At 39.1% G+C, this 19,375-nt stretch overlaps 1 protein-coding gene across 1 annotated transcript in view; it reads right to left on the bottom strand.

The window, feature by feature from the left end:
- The window catches only part of RNF130 (ring finger protein 130), a gene marked incomplete at its 5' end in the record, with an annotated part of 48,530 nt that overhangs the window by 6,317 nt on the left and 22,838 nt on the right, over positions 1-19,375 (bottom strand). The window contains 6 exons of the mRNA XM_009286059.2: positions 2,646-2,739; positions 4,797-5,001; positions 6,100-6,196; positions 13,092-13,174; positions 15,014-15,085; positions 18,620-18,870. Coding sequence (XP_009284334.1) covers positions 2,646-2,739; positions 4,797-5,001; positions 6,100-6,196; positions 13,092-13,174; positions 15,014-15,085; positions 18,620-18,870 — 802 coding nt within the window. The remainder of the gene's footprint in view (positions 1-2,645; positions 2,740-4,796; positions 5,002-6,099; positions 6,197-13,091; positions 13,175-15,013; positions 15,086-18,619; positions 18,871-19,375) is intronic.

Genomic DNA, 19,375 nt, shown 5'->3' with positions numbered 1-19,375 from the left:
TATCCAACACCTGGGCTTTTTGGACTTTAAAACACAGTTATACAGTAATTTCTGACCCTTCCCTAAGAAGCAAGGCAAAGTGTGCTTCTTCTGTTCCTTTAAATCACTACCTAAATAATTTAATAGTAACAGTGCATGAATGTTATGAGACCAAGAGAAAGCAGCTGGTTCCTTACTTTCTTATCACTTAGACAATGTTTACTCTTATCAGGAACTATTTAAAAATGTGTATGTGTGTATATATACATATGCACAAACATATATATACACACAACTCTGGAACTATTGCTCTAAATAAGTATGTTTAAGCTGCGGGAAGGACACAGAACAAAAAGGATCAGGACGTGTTTTTTGGCAAGTTTTAATGCAGAACATTTGGCACGTTTTACTTGCATCAGCATATTACGTGGCCTCATTCTTGCTACTGTTGTTTTCTGATAAGAAAAACCCCTCAGCTTCCTCTTGAAATGCTACCATAACAAATGTAGGGTATGCCAGCACTGCTTTTTATATGGAGAACAGCACAAAAAGCAGATATGCTGTTATGACATTTAATGGAAATCGCAGTGAGAGGGAGCTGCCATGTATTTGGCATGATACTCAGCACAGGAAATGCTTTGTCTGGCACTGGGGAACATAAGGTGTCAATGAAACAATAAATCTAAGAATTAGTGTCATACATACACATTTTAAACTGTCTAAAATGAGTAGTTGAACCTAGCAGCACTTGTGGAGGCTGCTTAGATCCCAAAGGATTCGGTTGAAAAGCTGTTGAGGTTAAAGGCTACAGCTAGGTACCTCAGTTACCTAAATAAGTGATTTTTGACAGCTCTGGTTTCTGTGGTTGCTAGTTTTCTTAAGTCTGCCTCAAAGTGTACGCTCGTATATGCCTGCATTTTCATTCCTATCACTGGGGAAAGGAGCTCTCCTTACATCAGCACGCCCTTTGTTTGTACTAAGGGAACATCACTGTGAAAACACTTTGCTGGAGGCCCTAACTCTCTGCCAATGTGAAGAAGCTTCCCCTTTCAGTAAAAATAGACCCGGATCCGACTGAGCAAGAGACAACAAAAAGAAGAGTTGCAAGGCAAGGCAGAAATGCAACTGCTATCAGTGCCCACATCTGGATGATACTACATGGGCTACAGTTCCTTTGTCTTCTTCCTAATGATGTGGAAATGCCCAGAAATGCAGACATTCCCGTTTCACAACTCATCTTGCTCCATGCTTTCCCAAGCTATTTTTCAGTGCAGATTAACTGTGTTCAGCTACAGCTATGTTGCCAAGTTGCTGACTGATAGTTGCAATTTCAAGATTTTGACAAATGGAAAAAAAAAAAATCAGGAGACTTGATAGGGCTATTTGACATTCTAAAACTATTCTTCATTAAGCCCTTTTTGTATTAGCATCTGAAAAGAGGAGGAAAGGAAGATTTGCAAATTAGCGGTAATCAAAGGTCCCTGATGACCAAAACCTCTAAGAACTTCTTATAGCCCCTCCTGAAGATTAGCTTGAGACTGTCTAGAATTTTACACTGGAGACTGTTAGACATGTTTCCATCTTATTGAGAAGGACACCTTATACTTTCCAAACAGCAAGTAAAAAAAGCACTTCTTTCTCTTAGCTCAAAAAAAAAAAAAAGGAAATTATGTTTATAAAGCTACATTTCCAGGCTGCACAGGAGACTGGCTTTGAATCTCACCCCACTTTGGTGAGAGATCAACACATTAATAGAAACTCAGCTGCGTCAAGATGTTCAGAGACAAAGAAAGATGTTGACACTTTCCCTTCCCAAATAAATAAATTATTAAATATATATCATGAGCCCAGATGTTCCGTACACCTAAATGAAAATAGCTAGATGTACCTAGTTAATATATCTGTAGAACAAATTTATACTTGCCCACACACAGAACTATAAAAAAAGATTGAAAGTCACGTGCTAGAGTCATTTCTTGTCCAGCCTGTCTGAAGGGAGGCATTGGGGGTGTCTACAAAAATTAAGAAGTGTGGATATCTTTAAGCACTCTTTTGACTGCAATTCTTAAGCATACTAACATGAGAGGTCAGAAGACTGGTCTGCTCTCTTCACTTGAGAGAAGAAACAGTAGTGTATTCATTGCTTTCATCTCTCCCTCTCCTAAGAGCAAAAAGGTAGTTTTCTATTTAAATACCTTTTTTCTTAGCTGAAAGTGTGCCAACTAGGAATACAGATTTTTTTTTTTTAATACGAAATTTGACTACGAAGATGGAGGTGAAAACTGTCAAAGGCAACTGATGGTAGTAGTTTTTGGCTCTGCCAGGCGAATTTTGAACATGGGGATTTAATGGTAGAAATCTAATGTTTACCTAGACCACTGATCAAAAACTGAATATAAATATTCTCTTTTTTCCCCATTCCATGTCTCCATTTAGCAAGGAGATTTCCTCAGACAATCCAGCTAAATATAAATTAAGAGGGACTTCAGATGTTACCCTGGAACCTACTGTTAACAGAGAGGCTTACATTTGAGAAAAGCAGAAAAGGCATTTGATTCTTTGAAAACTGCATTTTTCCCCTTCTCTATTCTCTTGGTATTTGTTCCCAATGTTGTCCATGACACACACCCACAGAAATATAAAGAAACATCTGAATATTTACTTACTCATTAGCATTCAAGCTAGCTGTGGCTTTGATGATCATGTAGCAGAGTGTAAGGGCACTGAGGAGGCCAAAACTGGCAATAATAAACCATTCTTCTGTTGACAAAGGAAAGGGAGGAAATCACTCGTGGGAGAAGGCTTATGTCAAAGCGATGCCAATATTTCCCTCAAACACCACTGGCGGAAGGCAAGAGGCTTCTAAGCCATGACTGGCACCAGGAGGTGAAGCAGAAGGAGGTTAGCCACAGAGTTACTGACTGGAGAAGGCTAGCAAAGAAGAAGTGGAAAGAGGTGTGGAAAAAAAGCATGGCACAACAATATTTCCTGGCTGAGCCCAAGGGTTAGTGATAAAGAAAGATTACTTAACAATGTAAAGTGAAATGCAGGAACAAGGGAAAATGTAATGAAAAGTCTGTCCGCCCCCAAGTCAGAAAAGGTTGTCAGGGTTGGTTTAGATTTGCTGAGATGCAGCTCTTGACATAAGCACACCCAGTATACTTTCACACTTAATTTGTGTTTTCACCCCCTCCCTCTTGAATAAATGCTATAGTGTTACTTTAAAAAAACCAACAAAAATATAGGATAGCTTGTTCAACAGTAAAACATAACTGGAGTTTCCTATTTAATAGACAAGAATACAACATAGAAAAATAATTTCAAACATTAGTGTATACATACAGACACATTAAAAAAAGTAGTATAAAGAAGGCTACTAAAGAATGTTCACTATTCAAAAGTTCTCCCTCTTCAAAATCAATTTGGCACATAGTAATAGATCGGAATACAAACATTTTTGTTGAATATGGCTTTTGGTTTAACTCTCAAGCATCAAAGAATGCATGTGTCATCCATAAAATCCAAACATTTGAACAGCCTTTTCTAAAGCTTTATTTTATAAACATTGTCAGAATGAACTGTTGCTGATTATTTCTTGTTTTACCCTGCCATCCCATCTGTGCAAGAGCAGTACTACAGTTGGGAACAGACAGTAAAAATACTTTCTGTAAAACCAAGTAGTGGAAAGTTTCAGTTAAACTAGAGTTTTCCCACCCATGACAAGAAAAGCAGCACACCAACAGATTTGCTCTCCGTTCAATAGAGCTGAATACAAGATGAATCAGATGTCGAACACTGCATGACAAAGTGACTTACTGGCTTTGTAAAGAATCTAGATTTTTTATGTGGATTTTTCCTTCTCAGATCAGGACATTTCTGGATACGGACTATGTGTTTCATAAGATGAGATTTTTTTAATGAGACATTTACTTTGCTACAGCATCTAACGAAACACTCTAATGGACTGTATCAGTTACAGATACATGTATCAGTGGCAAACTGTGCCCCTAAGTTCAAAATGTAGATCACAGATGCACATAAGCAAAATACAAGGAGAAAACTAGACTGTTGTACTGCATGGATTCTCTTTTTGCAATTCAGCCAGAAAAACAACCATTCATGCATCAAATTGAGACTATACAGCATATGGAAAAATGATGCAATTCCACACATATTATATTCATTATAGTGCTATTATACATTAAAAACGCTAGGTAAAATCCAGTGAGTGGAAATTTCCCATGCTGTTCTTATGGATAAGAGCTTGCAAGCAGTGCAGGAACAGTTTTCTGATGTCATAAAACACTTGGACAATACTCAAATGTTGGTACATCAAATACAAAATTTGTGAGTTAAAAAAAGTAAGAACCACCATCTACTAAGACGTCAGAATTCCAGTAGTAATGTTCTCAGGGGAAAAAATGTCTGCAGAAATAGTAATCAGCTAAAATATTTATATTTGTATAAATTATTGCATATAAAGTATTCTGAAAGGGTGAATAATGGTTTTGGCAATCCAGCTTCTCCTACTGGTTACCAAATTCAGGAGGGTTATTTTGGTGCCATTTTAGTTCATCCAGTGTTCTTTGCATGCAGATCGAAATGGATATACCATTAATAATGAAAGTGTTGGCACTGTTGCACGTAGAGTTATCGGTTTCAATATAGAGCGTTATGCCTCTTACAGGGACACTGAGGTCACCTTTGTCCCTGCAGGTAAATCTTTCATCATGGCCCTGCAGCACGGAGCTACAGCAAAGCAAGTGCCACATACCGAGAGAACCATAGAACGGTACTGGAAGCCAAAGAAAACTTACTTGTCACAGCAATGTTGATCTCTCCTGACCTTGGCGTTAGCTCTCCGTCCTGTGGAAGCTGTGACATCCCAGAGGTGCGCAGGGGCTCCAGGCTGAGAGAGCTGTCATTGGCAAAATCGCCAAGTGCTGATCGCCTGCTAGCTGGCTGGCCTCTGGTGAGCCTTTCCATGTCAAAGGCTACATTGTCTGTACATGGCACGCTTGGCTGGAAAAACAAGCGATTCCACATCACAGTGGCGAATATTCTACATATAGCAAACCTATAAACTGAGTAAAACCACACATACACACTATTCAGCCACTATGGCTGTCCTCACAGGAGAGAAACACACGAATTAGCAAGTTCTATCCAAAGTTGCTCCTTCAGTCCACTTTAAAGAGGTGGAGAAAGAAGCAGGAAATGGGATTAAGATTCAAGAAAGGGACTCAAATATGCTTGTATCATAGCCTATGCCTGTATGATTTACTACCACGAGCAATGATGACATGCACTGAATTCCACAGTATCCTCCTCTAAAAATCCAGGTATATTATTAATTGCAAAAATAGGTCATCCACAGTATATCTGCAACTCTTTCTTAGAAAATGTGCAAATTTGCAACTGACACAGCTAAAAATGGAGGCCTGATTATTCTCGCTGGCTTGATTCAAAAGCTGCTTTGGACATTATCTTCATATGCTCTTCTCTTTCTTTATGTCTTTCTTCTGAAAAGAGCATCGCTCCCACCTTATGATTTTTTTTCCTCATATGGGAAAGATGGACGCTCCCACCTTATGATTTTTTTTCCTCATGGGAAAGATGGAAAAATCCTCTTTGAGGTTCTTCACTTCTATCCCTTTGTGAACTGGTCAACAAAAGCAGTCCTCAGGGATCCCATAAGCCATGAGCTGCTTGAGGAAAGCTCACTGGCCTCAGCTAGGGCATGGCTTTTAATGTGTAAACAAATTTAAAGAGTGTCTACAGGAGACCACAACAAGAACAAGAGATTTACAGAGTAAATTTAACAAAGAAGGGTTGAAAGAAGTTGAGAAAAGGGAAGATTATAGAGAACCTAGTAGACTTCCAGTAGATAAGAAATTGTTACAAATGGAAATATAACAATATATTCCCAATGACCAACCAGGGAAAGGAACCACAACAACAAATCAGCTTTATCAGCAGCAAAGAAATTGGTAAAAACCACCCAAACACTTTCTGACTAAGGGTATTGGAACACCCTTCTCCCTTTCTCCCCTACAATTATTCCTCCTGTTCTGGGTCTCAGACATGGGAGGAAGATGAGCTCACAACAGTGCAACTTACCACAATTCCCAGTGCCTTCAAAATGTTCAGTTTACACATTGGACACGTACAGTGCTCACTAAGCCACGGATCCACACAGGCTTTGTGGAAAACATGCCTAGAAGAACAGACAAGACATATATAATTTGCAAACAATTCTATTTTATACAGTGAGAACGACTTTAACAAGCTTTTAGATAGTTTCTTTAACTAAGCCAGCAGAACAAATTCTGGAATTGCCAGTATTCTGTGCTGATTGCAATAAGAAAAAAATAATAAAAATCAAAACCTCTTGCTTGTTGTTGCCACCCTTTACTAATAGTTCAACTAGGAAGAAACACTTAAAAGGAAGATTCCTCCACCCCCCCTTTATTGTGGATATGAGTACACACATGGGCAGAAGAACACGGGTAACAAAGTCCCCACCATAACCTTGTGTAAAGTCTTGTCTCAATTTCTGTGTAGAACCTGGCCATAAATTGGGTAGGAAGAGCACAGATCCACCAGCAGTCAATTTTATTCAAAAGTCAGTGCAACCAACCCAAACACGCTTATGTTTGATTTTGAAAGGGCTTTTATAGTTAGCACATCTAAGTAAAAAGGTGGCTTTTCCCACAATCCTTTAAGTATTTCTTGATATCAGGAAGGAAAACATGTCCATCATTATATGGTCATAAAAAAAAGAAGAATCTTTCAAAGATGAAAAGGCAAATTGGGCTTCTACTTGCACAGCAGGGAAGTCTGCAATAGAGAACAGTCTGAATTGCCACCTACATTGCATACAAAATCTTAGTCACATACATGAATATAGATGTAACAGTGTTAGGATTGATATAAACCAATATAACAAGGAAGGGCTACGCAGAGACCAAAACAACGTATCTAAATTGAAGGAATTAAAGGAAATGTCCTCTTGGCTTTTCAAAAGGCAAAGAACTTTTCAGAGCATACTCATGGCAGAAATGGATATCACTAGACTTTCTACACAATATACCTTTAGCAAATACTCATAACAACCTAGTCTGAATAACTGCCTATGATAAGAACCCAGATCTTTCACTTCCAGTGGTACTGCCTGCAGAGCAAAAAGCCAGTAAAAGCAGGCACACCCAAACACAACAGACTGGTGATTACAACAAAGATTAGCAATTACAAGGGCTGCTTAGCCAGCGGAAGAGCTGTGGTCTGAAACCAGCAGGCGAAGGAGCAGTGGCAGAACAAGGAGTTCTTGCCATCTATTTGAGGCATCAGCACGGTCTGTAAGAGGTCAGGCATGCCCCCAAGGCAGCATAAAGTTGTGATACTCTCCATCCTCTCCTTTCTCAGGTTATACTTGCTGCTCTGTGCCTCAGTAAGCTCATCGCAGGGTTTGGGACTTCTTTGCTCCCTATCCCTTGGGATTTTAAAACCAGAGACCAAATGAGGCATGTTACCAGATAATTCTCTTTTAAGTGTCTGGAAAGTGACTGGACAAAAAGGCCTCATGAATTTGTTAACAAACATGGAAAAAGACAGTATATAATTTTTTTGTCTATGGCTACTAAGTCTGATGGAGGGACTAAAGTACACCAACATAATTAGGTTCCAGTCAGCTACAACTACGTATCCTACCTGTACTAAATAAAGATGCATAGATTTACAGAGTATAACATAGTCAACAGAAGATGGACAGGGAGCAAAAAAACCTTTGCTTATCTGTATCCCAGATATTGCAGGAATAGAAACTTACAGAATCTCAGCTAGTCACTTTGCTGGACTGAGTCTTTTAGCAACACAGCAATCATGAAAAACAGGATATATACACTGCTTACTGTTCAAATAATTGCACAAAATATAAACGGACTTCTATCGTTATTAGATCTTAACGCATTCCCTTTATTACTCACAAAACTACAGGAATCCATGTTTAGAAATCCTGGGTGACAGAAAATGGTTTGAAATCTTCTGAAACATACAGAGATGCTATTTTTCTATGTCAGGCAAATTATGGCTTTTAGGTGCTTATGTTTCCTTTTAAGATTCTAACGTCTGGTTTTTAAAGTAGGACAAACCTGAAAATCTAATATTTTGGGAAACAGCAGACATCAAGACTCCACAGAAGTATGCAAACAGCTTTAATATATCGTTATCGGCTAATCAGTGCTGTAGAAGCACTCAGATCAAGTGAAGCAGGCAACTGATATGGATGCCAACATGCATCCGCTAAATATTATGAGTTATTTTAAAGAGTCATTAGCAGTTTGATATAGTTCAAGTGCACCAAAACAGCTCAACTATTTTTGTGACCTCTTAATTCTTTGCTTTTAGTTCCTAAACCTTCAAGGATGTTTATTAATGTGTTTCAAAAAAGTGGAGTTCCCCAAAGGTTATTTATTGATTTAGATCAGCATGGCTCTGCCTACTACTTATGCAGTTTATCTACTCCTTAAAAAGCTTGCTGATACCATCATCGTGGCTCAGGCTCTGTCTGGATTTCGCTGCTTGCAAGAGTTAAAAAGCAGTTATACAGCAATTAAAATAGTAAACACATGAATTATTTTAAAAACTCAGTCTGACAAAGTAAGCCCTTGCATTTCTGCTATCATAAACCTTCTCCATCTTCATATTTCTGTCACTTGTTTTCCAAGATGACAAATCTGAAGAGCTCCTAGCGACTTGCTCTAGGTCACAGCAGCTGACGACGTTCCCCCAGGAGCCACACACCAGGGAGTCAACTGTGACACAGCTTTTGCTGCTTCTCCAGCCTTGGGGCTGGAGGATCTATGGCCGGCAGCCATGGCCAGCAGCCAGGCTGGTAGCACTGAAGGAGTCTCCCATGCAGGCGTAACTCCAAACAGGTGACCTGCAGGTATTTTTCCACTCTGTCAGCATACCCAAGCCAGTTGCCCTCCAGCTTGTAATAAACACCGTAACGCCGACTCTGTTGTACAACACAGCTTCTTTGCAGCATTTCACAGAGAAAAAGTGAGTTAGAAATCCCTTTCAGTGGTGTAATGCCTCCGAATTCGCACGTCACACAAGAAGAAGGGTTTGAATGAGTTTACAAGTGCTATTTCCCAGGAGCTCACCACACTTCCCTGCTCTCAGTGCAGCATCCCACCAAAGGGACCTGATCAACATGCTGCCTGCAAAGTAGCATCTTTGGCTACTGCTGGAGGCAGCTGCTCTCCTTGCCCTGGGGTACAAACCTCCCAGCCCGGCTGGCAAGCAGCACCCAGGTCATTCCTGCCCTGCTGCAGACAGCCCATTACAGCTAGCACAGCTGAAGAGGGATGTCTGGTCTGCTGTGGCGGGGAAGAAGGTGCCATGTCTCCATCCCCAGCAGGCAATGCCAGGGGAGAACAGCCTCAGTGCTTTCCACAAATACGTAGTATTGCTGGGGGAAGAGAGACTGCCCTCGCAAGCAGGTAGCAGAGAAAATGGGGGTGGTACAGAGGCATTACTGCAGAGGCAGTAAGCAGAAAGGATGGCACTGAGATATTATGTTAACTTGCTCTTAACAAAACAAAGCTATTTGCAGCAGTACAGAATCAAACTGATGGACACCTGGCTTAGTTGCTTTTGTCACTTTCCCCCTTCTTGCCCAGTACAGGAAATATCAAGAATTTGACTCAAAAAGACTCAAATTCTAACATATTCACTACTTAAATTCTCTTTCTACCTTGTAAATTCCCTCCTTCCCAGGCTGTCTTTCTGCCCTTTCCAATGTCACTCTGTGCTTTTCTCTAAGCTGTCACTTTGCTCTCTCCCCTTCCCTTATCTCTCACTAGTCCTTCACACTACCCCCTCCTGATCACTTTTCACCCAGCACCCCTTCATCTCCTAGATGCAGCAGTGTGATGGTAAAGTAAAACTATCTGAATAAAGGAAACTGTCCATGAGGTTTGTCTTTTGCTAGAATCCTTCTGACATTTGCTTACACTACTTATTTTTAACTTACATAATGATATTCACAAAAGAGACATTCCTCAGGCTTGTAAGTCTGAGACAGATGGCTGCCTTATCCCTCTGTGCACTAAAAGCTATAGGTATGTCCATAGGCTGCTGGTACTGAACGTATTTCTCTCTGAAGCACAAAATGAATAATAGAAATTCAACTGCATTGTTTGCAATCGTTTTCATTTTAGTTTATTCTTAAATTGGCCACAATTTCCCACCTGCCACAAAACTTTACATCACAAATATGGTGTTTCACTACAGAATTTTAGGTGCTGTGTGTCTGCCCACACCAGACTCTTCTCTGCTGAGGCACAGAGTGACAGACCATACTTAACTGCAGAGAACAATTGTGGTACCAAAGGGAAATGCTACTTTTAAATTGATGAAAGCAGCAAGGATGTCATATGTCAGTGATTCCTACTGTCTAATGATTATAGCTTCCTCAACAGGCACAGTAAGAAAAACTTCTAGCCTTTCATTTGCTTCCTCTTGGTGGAGCCATTTTCTCCATGGTTTTCTTGCAATTTATTTCCTTATCCAGCTTAGAGACTACTGTAGGGGTTTTTTTGTGTTGTGGGTTTTTTTTTTTTAAACTAACTTTGCATGTTGCACTAAAATGAGAGGTTGAAGTATCAGGAAGTAGAAAGGGATTAAACCTCCAAAACAAGATTTAGGGAGAAGCATCTCAGATGCTGAAGACTGAAAAGTCTCACATGCAGTCTGAAATTTATTGGGCTCATATCTGCAGGTACTGGTTGGCCCTTCATCTACAAATATAAAAGTGTCTTGTGGAAAGCATTTATCTCAATGTTTCCGTTTAGCCAAGATGGTTTTGCACTCAACTCAAAGCTGAACTGCAGCAGATGAAAAGTGAGATTTAAAAAAGAGAAGTAGAAAGTGAACATAAAAGTTGTCATACAGCCTTCGGCAGGAATGTAACCTGAGTCTACACTGACCTTATATTCTTGTGAAAAACAGAACAGAAAAGGATCTACACAAGAGCCTTGATATCTCCTTTACATGGGAGATTGCATGGGGGAGGTTGGGCTGAGATGGCAGCCAGGTGCACCTTCATCCAGCTCCCTGAAGCAGCTGTAACCATCCCTGAGAGCAGGGAGCTTCCTGTCTGCAGGACTGTGGCTCAAAGGTGTCTGAAGGAAATGGACTTTAATTTTTTTTTTAAAATTTAAAAACAAATAATCAATGATCATCTTGGTTAAATGGTCTGATCACATCTGTTGATACTAGCAACATATCCATTGCTTGGACAGTGGCAGTTGTTTAACTAAGGAAGTTGACTTTTAGTCCCAATTTTGCGTTGTCCTTAGTGGGAGAAGATGCTTTCCTACCAGATGAAGACTCATTCTCTTGCCGTTGGCAAGGACCTCCCTCTGACCTCTGTTCAGTATCAAAGAGAAAGGCACAGAGGAGTGGGATTGTAAACCTCCATTCCACATCCTTGAGCCTCACAGTACTACCCTGAACTACACAAGTGAAGCTTTCTTAAGAGGCAATTTAAAAAAAAAAAATCAGCTTAGTGGTCCAAAACTGGCGTGCAGTTTCCAGGAGTTCCTCCTCTAATTTCCAAATAATCTTCTACATAACAAATTAAAGACTAGGGCTTAATTCACATATGCAAGCTATACTTGAGATAACAATATAGGACATAAATCTCTGGAATCTTTACTTAACGCTTGGGAGTACATTTTTATGGGCAAGAGGACATCATCCTTCAGTAAAAATGACCAAATTCTAGAAAAGAAATTCACACACATCTGTATGACAAAAAGCTACCAAATCTTTACAGATCTGAGACCAAGCTCTTCTATTCCCAAATATTTTAACGGGATTTTCTAAACAAACATTTGTAGGGTATATTAACTAAACAACAACACTGAGAATCTCAAACAGTTAATTGTTTCCCCACAGTCCAAAAGGTAAAGAACAGAGAAAAGTAAACCGAATTAAACTGCTGGCCTCAGAAGTAGAATTCACACACATTTTGATCAATAAGATATAAAATAATATTGTTTTCCTTTTATGATGATAGAAATTCATTATGCATTAGAAGAAAAATATTCCAGCTATTCAGAGCAGCCTGCAGGAGGATTCAGAAGACCAATAATGAGCTCTTATGTGCTGCTGTGTGACTGAAGCTCGACTCCAACACCATGACTTTGTTGCTTCTAGAGCATCATGCAGAACACTATTTACATACCAAGCACAGGCCAAATTACTGGATCTTAGCTGCATATATACAACATAAAACTTACATGTATTTTTTGTCTGGAGATAACGAGAAAGCTTTGAATCTCAGAATACAAGGGAAAGATGTCCTTGGTAATGCTCAAGGCTACCAAAATGTACCAATTCATTAAAACCAAATCACCAGGTAGAAAAACACTTAAAAGCATCTCTTAAAGAGCAAATACCCCACAACAACTCAAGAATGGAAGTGGAATGGAAAGAAACTGAAAACCTCTAAGTGTCAAGAAAACGGCATACAAGGAGGAGGAAGTTGTTACGTTTTAAGCACCAATGCAGAATACCCAGCAAGTATGAATCTTCAGGCACAAGCCAAGAACACGCTGCGCTGGAGAGACCAAAGATAGATGATAGCACAGTGGCTGACTGATGTCAGAGGAGGTATGAAGGTTGGAAAGACTGCATTTCCGTTTCCTACACTGTTTCAGAAACCAGCAGCCAATGTTGCACATCTGTTGTGCAGAATGCTGCAGCTGTACCTGGTTCGTTTTACTTAAGTTTTTTGTGTCTACCCACCGCTCGGTCCTTAAATCTGCACCCCCCCTTTACAATCTTAATAGCTCCACTGCTGATATGCCCAAACTGCCCATCTTCAAGATCATAACCTTTTGTTTAATCTCCACTGTCATAACAGTGTCAGCACCCACCTTCACGCCTTCTGGTATCATAGTCTAAAATAAAGTGGCTGTTATTAGGACTGAAAACATTAACAAATGTGTCTGTAAATTACAATGCACATATTACATGAAATGAAGCAAAGGAGCACAAAGAAAGAATAGTTTCCAAACAAAGCAACTTTACTAGCTTACTTGCATGGTAAAATGCGAACAACATCGTTCTGCTTGTAACTCTCAATGCAGACAGCACAGTGATCAAAGTCTGGGTCTGTTTCCTAAAATGAATAGAATGAAAATTCAAGTCAAGAGTTGAGGCTATGACAAATGTAAAAGTAGTTGTGACTAGTACATGAACTGCATTGTGCCGAGTGGCTGTTACTAAGAAGATACAAAACCAATGACCGGGTTATTATATTCCAACATGACTCGAGAAAGAAAAGTATCTCATACATACAAAACTCTCCCCTCATTTGGAGCTGGTAAATGATCATTTGAAACATAGGCTAAGGCCTGAGATGATTCTAATATTCAGTTGAATCACTATAAAATATAGCGGTGATTTTCCTAGAGGCTTTACTTCAGCTTGGAGCTAAAACTCGTATTTTATTCAGGGTCTTTTTTGGCAGGATAAGAATCCTAGAATTACCTTTTATAACCAGACCTAGCAATTTTTACTTATTTCAGAGTAGTCCTTTATTTTTGTCTGCTGCTTACTTGCAGCATTATCATCATTCTTATCCAGATGTGAAGATGAGGATCACTGACTGACTCTTCTCTTATTCTCTGCTTTCCTGAAGTTATGATTTTATTTATTTTTTTAAAAAATGATAATTTAAAATTTCTAATGAAAAAGGGCTGACTTCATTTGGATGTAGATATGGCAGCAGCAGTATGTATTTAAAATGCTTGGGCCTGTAACACAAAATAGACTGTGCCTTCTCTTAGTTCAAGTTCATTATTCTTTTCAATGCCAGCAAGCTACTAGCAAGAGACCGAGACAGGAACCACAGCAAGACAATAGCCACTCCCTGGTCAGCACCAGTCAGTGCTGCATGCAGAGAATCCCGATGGGCTGCTCTGATGAAGGACAGGTTTTCTTCTACCCTCTGTTCACCTGCGTGTGCATCTCATGCTGTCTGTACTGCAACCTACACGTCACTTGCCAGTTTTGAATTTATGATGTCAAGATGACAGCATCTTTTCTTTTAATATGGAAAAGTTCCCATTATCCATATGTACTCCCATACCCACAGAAAAGATTTAGTGTAGTAGGCTGCCTTGAAATAAAACTACACAGGGAGGGAGGAAGAAGCAGAAAGACATTTTTTCTGCCTTCTCTCTGGAAGCAAATTTTTCCATTACTTCCCAATCTTCCATTGCTGATAGTGTTGATAAGAAAGATAAAAAGAATCACACTAAAAAGGCCCAAGGAAATAATCTTCTCTTAAAAAAGAAAATCAAATCATAGCCAGAATTCCCTCGCCTTTTGCAAATTAAAGAGCAAAAATTAAGCAAGATTAAGTGACTATTTTTTCCTTTCAGAATCAAAGACAAAGCAGTACTGCTCATAAAAGTGGAAAAAGTTTAGGACTTAACGCACCATATATTTTAGTTTGTATACTGGCAAGAAATATTCTTGGCGTAACATTTACTATCTTTAATGAAATACCTGTTTATACTCCCCCTCAGATTACTGGATATTCATATTTTACATAAGAGATTGTCCTTTATTTCCTGTCTTTTAAGTTTATTTTTACTTTACACAACTTACATATGGAATGATTCTAAGCTTACAGAATTCCACGTAAACAATGCTAGCCCTATGTACTCCTACCAGCAACCCCCCCCAGCGAGCTAGCACACAAAACCACTCTCAGTCACAGTTGCCAGATGGAGCACCAGTAGTATTTAAGCAAGAAAAACTTCTTTGAAGTGTACAGACTTACACAATACATTGATACTAAAAGTTACACAAAATACTTTGCCACAGGACAAAGTAAGCCTCCAACAAGGAAGACAAGGTCATAAATCAGAAGCAGGAAAAACTGAGATTGTTTCCCCTGGCAAAAATTAAACATGATGCTCAAGTTTACTGTGTTGAAATCTTATTATACCTTATCACCCTTCTTTACTGTCCTGGTTGTCAATTTACCGATGGCTTTCTTAGCAGCATCTCCAAGACGACGCTAATAAAGTGACAAAGAAAACACAAATTAACCCTGATAATCAAGCTTCATTACTGTCCTTTATAATGACTTATTTGGGCTCAATACATTGCAATACACACTATAGCAGTAGGCCAACACATAAGACAAAAAGCATACACAGCAAAGCACACAGAGATCTGTCAGGAAGAAAAAAAAACCCAACAGTTGAGCCCACAAATGCACTCGATAAGCATGGGCATAAACCTCATGGACTGTATAAAAGTCCACAAAAGTGATCCAACATTTGTGTGACAAAACTAATCAAACCCAGCCCACAGGATAAAAGCTGAAGCAACATGCCCTCCCGATGATTTCCGTTACATTCTGTTCATATTGCTTTTTATTCAATGTGCTGTAATATACACCTTGTTCTCTTCTTAAGCTTGAATTATTTTTTTTTTCCTCGCCTGAGCAGGCTGATCTTATTCTGAGACATAAGAGATCCTCTCATTGTAACCTAGTTTCTCTCTTGCTATTACCTCAAACTACCAGGACCTCACAAAGAAAAAAATTATGGGTCACAAAATCTAAATAAGCCAGTACAGACTTAAATAAAGCTGAAATGAATACTGGTTTGAAGATGAACCTCAATCTGAATGCAGACGCCAAGCTATTTTTTTGTTGTTTATGCTGTTTTTATGACCACCACTGTTGGACAGAAGGAGCCATTTCTGCAATTCAAGTGCTGATTCCTACTGCAATGCCCAGTTCCCAGCCAACAAAGAATGGCTGTTTGCCAGCTCGTCCATGGGATCCCAGAGACGGGGCACCGAGTGGAACAAAGCTCATGTCTTCTTGTTTCAGGAACCTGAGACATCAGATTTGGTTTACATTGACTGGAAAAAGGGAAGTTCATGTATTTCATCCTTCACCTCCAGCTTGTACTAAGTACTCTGCCTTTGAAAGAGATGGGATGTTTCTGAGAATGAAAGGTGAAACTACACCTATCAAAACCTCCCATATAGCTTGAAACAAATGTGCTTTTTTTGTGCTCACCTTCTATTCAGTTGAAAATCAAATCCTTCATAAGGTGTACCCTCCTGTATCATACATTTTCTCTGCATACAAACTGAAACTAAGAAGGCTGCTTTTATTTGAGAAACACAAAGACCTCAGAAGTCCACCACAACCAACTGTATCACTGTTATTCTAGAACTACATAAGCACATTTTTTTTGTGGTTTCCACAGAAGAACAGCTCTTATTTTGTATTTTTTTTTAGTGTGGATTTGAAAAAAATAAATCAGATACTCAGTCCCAGCTACTGCAGTATACCCACATCGGAAATGCAGCATCAGAAACAGAGCTGGGATGGAGAAATTATATGCTTCCTGAAGCCAGAATCTCACCCTAACTTCAACATGTGAGAAATCGGTCAATTTAAGCAGATCTAAATTACATGTCCTGGAACAAGCATATTGGCCTGAGTATTAACGACACAGAACACGCTGGCACACTGCTGGAGCAGATAATCATTACATAACCAGAAGTGTGAATACTAAAAGAGGAACAAGGCTGAAAAGGCATTTAACTTAAATGCTCAACACTACCAAGTAAGTAATTGTGGGTAGTATTTATATATAGTTGTACTGCATATGATTGTATTTGCACTACAAGAAATCTTAAAGAAAGATTATATTCCTATTGGAAGCATAATATTTCAGCAAAACTCTTCCAAAATGTATACATGTTCTCTTATGTAAATAAATTCGCTAAACAATAACTTTCACCTCTTCCATTTAAGAGATCCATCTCTTCATTTTCTAATTTTAATAAATACTTTTTTATGCTAACATTGGAAATGCTCAGGATTTGCTATTTTGGTAAGTTAGGGCATAGGCATACAGCATATGCTTGCTTTTAAAACCCAGAACTGTCTTGATGGAAAAGGCCACCACCACATGCAACAGTTTCATACCTCTGGCGGAAGTGTGCAAGAGTAATGATGTGAAATACCAGTATCTATTTGCACTATCTACAAAACATAGCACGTTTTTGATGATTTTTTAAGTGTGCCTTGACATAACTTAAAAACAAAATCATAGGCTAAAACAAGTTATTTCATCACTAACAGTACAGCCTTCTCTCAGTGAAAGCTCTCAAAGCTCTTTAAAAATAACCTGTAGCTGTCGCCACCTTCTTATTAAAGTTTAATAACCTCAGCTTTTTAAACCACATAAAATTTTCATCAAGTTTCTCCTGACCTTCGTAAAAATCTAAAGAAAGAAAAAAGGTCAAAAGAGCCCTTTCCCCATGGAGCAACTGTTTTGAAACACGGACATTTGGAAGAAGACTAGAACCATGTAGGGGATGCAGAAGGCACAATTTAGTATTCCACAGACATTCATTGAGTAACAGTTATATTTAAACTTTCACCATCCCAAGGGACCACACTAAGTACCAGTTACAGCGTGGTCATTTAAGAATGACATCCTTAGGAAAATCTACAGGATGCCCATGGGACCTGCAGCATCAGACACTATTTACAGAAACTAAAAAGGAAATCCTTTGTCACAACTGAGGCTTTATAAGTTTGCATTTGTTTGGGGTTTGACAAAACACCAAAGCACTGCCTCACAGTGAGCTCCTGTGTATTAGCTGTAATTCAGGGGGGAAGGGGGGGCAGTGACTAGAGGTCAGTAGCATTGTAAGTTAGCCTTGACAGAGAGATACAAAGGCAAAGAGAGCACAGCGGATTTCCTGAGGTTTACTGACCCTTCTCAGTAAAAGCCAAGGCACACTATGGAGGCAGTGGGTCATTAAGTCCACACTAGTAAAACATTTACTTCTAAAGTTTAATCCATATTTGAGTTGATGACTTGATTTAGTCAAGATCTCTGAGTATGGTGATACTTAATTCAGTTCTTAAACAAATTAAGAGTTGAAAAAGAAGGTAAGAAAGGCATATTGGACAAAATTTTACTTAAAATATATGACCAGGGGAATCAGGCAGTCCTACCAGGCGTAATCTTGAATAAAGTTGAATGTTCGTGCAGGTCACTAAGCACCTCTGTACCTTAGTTTTCTTACTCTAACATTCATGTGAGATTATAGTTTGGAAATACCTTTATACAACTTCTGAATTACCTTAACTATTACTAAAGCTATCTTTAATAACATGGATAGAATTCATAACATCAGCTTGGTGTTCCCCTACACTACACAAGTTCATTCACAATTTAACTTTCCTCCCCATTCCCAATGTACATACAGTACGTATTATGCAGCCAACATAGATTCTATCTTCCTCTTGGACTTATACTCATTAAAACCCAAATATTTTGCCTCAATTCTATTCCTTCCTGTCATGTAATATGATCTTGTACTGGTGCTGCTCAGGATGAAAACCCTTTGCTATATAAAAATCCTTGTCCAGGAACATGCTCTGCCTTGGAACAAAGAGATTCTGAACACTAGTTTGATGGACATTCCTTAGAAATGATTTGTTCTTTATTGACTACTGTATACAGAAGTTATCACCTCCAGAACTTACAGAAGAAAGGAGTCCCCTTACCTGATTCCTGTCACGTGCACTTGTGTACCTGATCTTCTGGATGAAGTAAAATATTAACCATGCTGAAGAAATTATCATCAAAACAATGAATGATATTGACACAAAGACTAGAGAGCCCCGACTGAAGTTTTTTGGAGGAACACGGGACCCCACCGCTATTGCCATCAGGACAGAGATATTCTTTTCCAAATAATTCAGGATCTCCTTAACCTTTGATTCTGTAATCATGACAGCAACAATGTCTCCAGTTCCTATAAAAAGAGAAAAACATTTAATTTACATTTAAAATTAACATGGCATGCTGCTCACAAGATTTTCCAAATGCAAAGCCATTTGACAACTTAGAGATGTATGTATGTAATGTAAGCCATCTATGGCACAAGGAACACACTACTGGGCAGTGTGGGCAACTCATGGCTTGTCCTTCAAACCCAGATTTTCAAATTAGGGCATTAACATGCAAACTGTCTGTGGCTCCACACATAGTAACAAATCTCTACCAGTGGTTACACAGTACTTCCCACATTATAATTACTGTGTGCAGTCTGAACTAGCTTTAAAAGGTACATTTATTCCAGATTTGAAGCTGTTAAAACCTAAACAGGTAACTCTCAGAAAAACATTTAGAAGATGAGTTCAATGATATTGCTGGAATGGTCTTGGTATACACAGTGCTGCATACAAGTTGCTCTGGAGAGTTATGCAAGTTGCCCTGCATGGTTACAAGGCTTTCATATGCCACCACGGTTGTCACGG

Source organism: Aptenodytes forsteri, unplaced genomic scaffold (assembly GCF_000699145.1).
Source record: "Aptenodytes forsteri isolate BGI_AS27 unplaced genomic scaffold, ASM69914v1 Scaffold54, whole genome shotgun sequence".
Classification (NCBI taxonomy): Eukaryota; Metazoa; Chordata; class Aves; order Sphenisciformes; family Spheniscidae; genus Aptenodytes; species Aptenodytes forsteri.
Note: the sequence above shows the minus strand (reverse complement) of the source record. Positions and strands in the feature narration are given on the sequence as shown.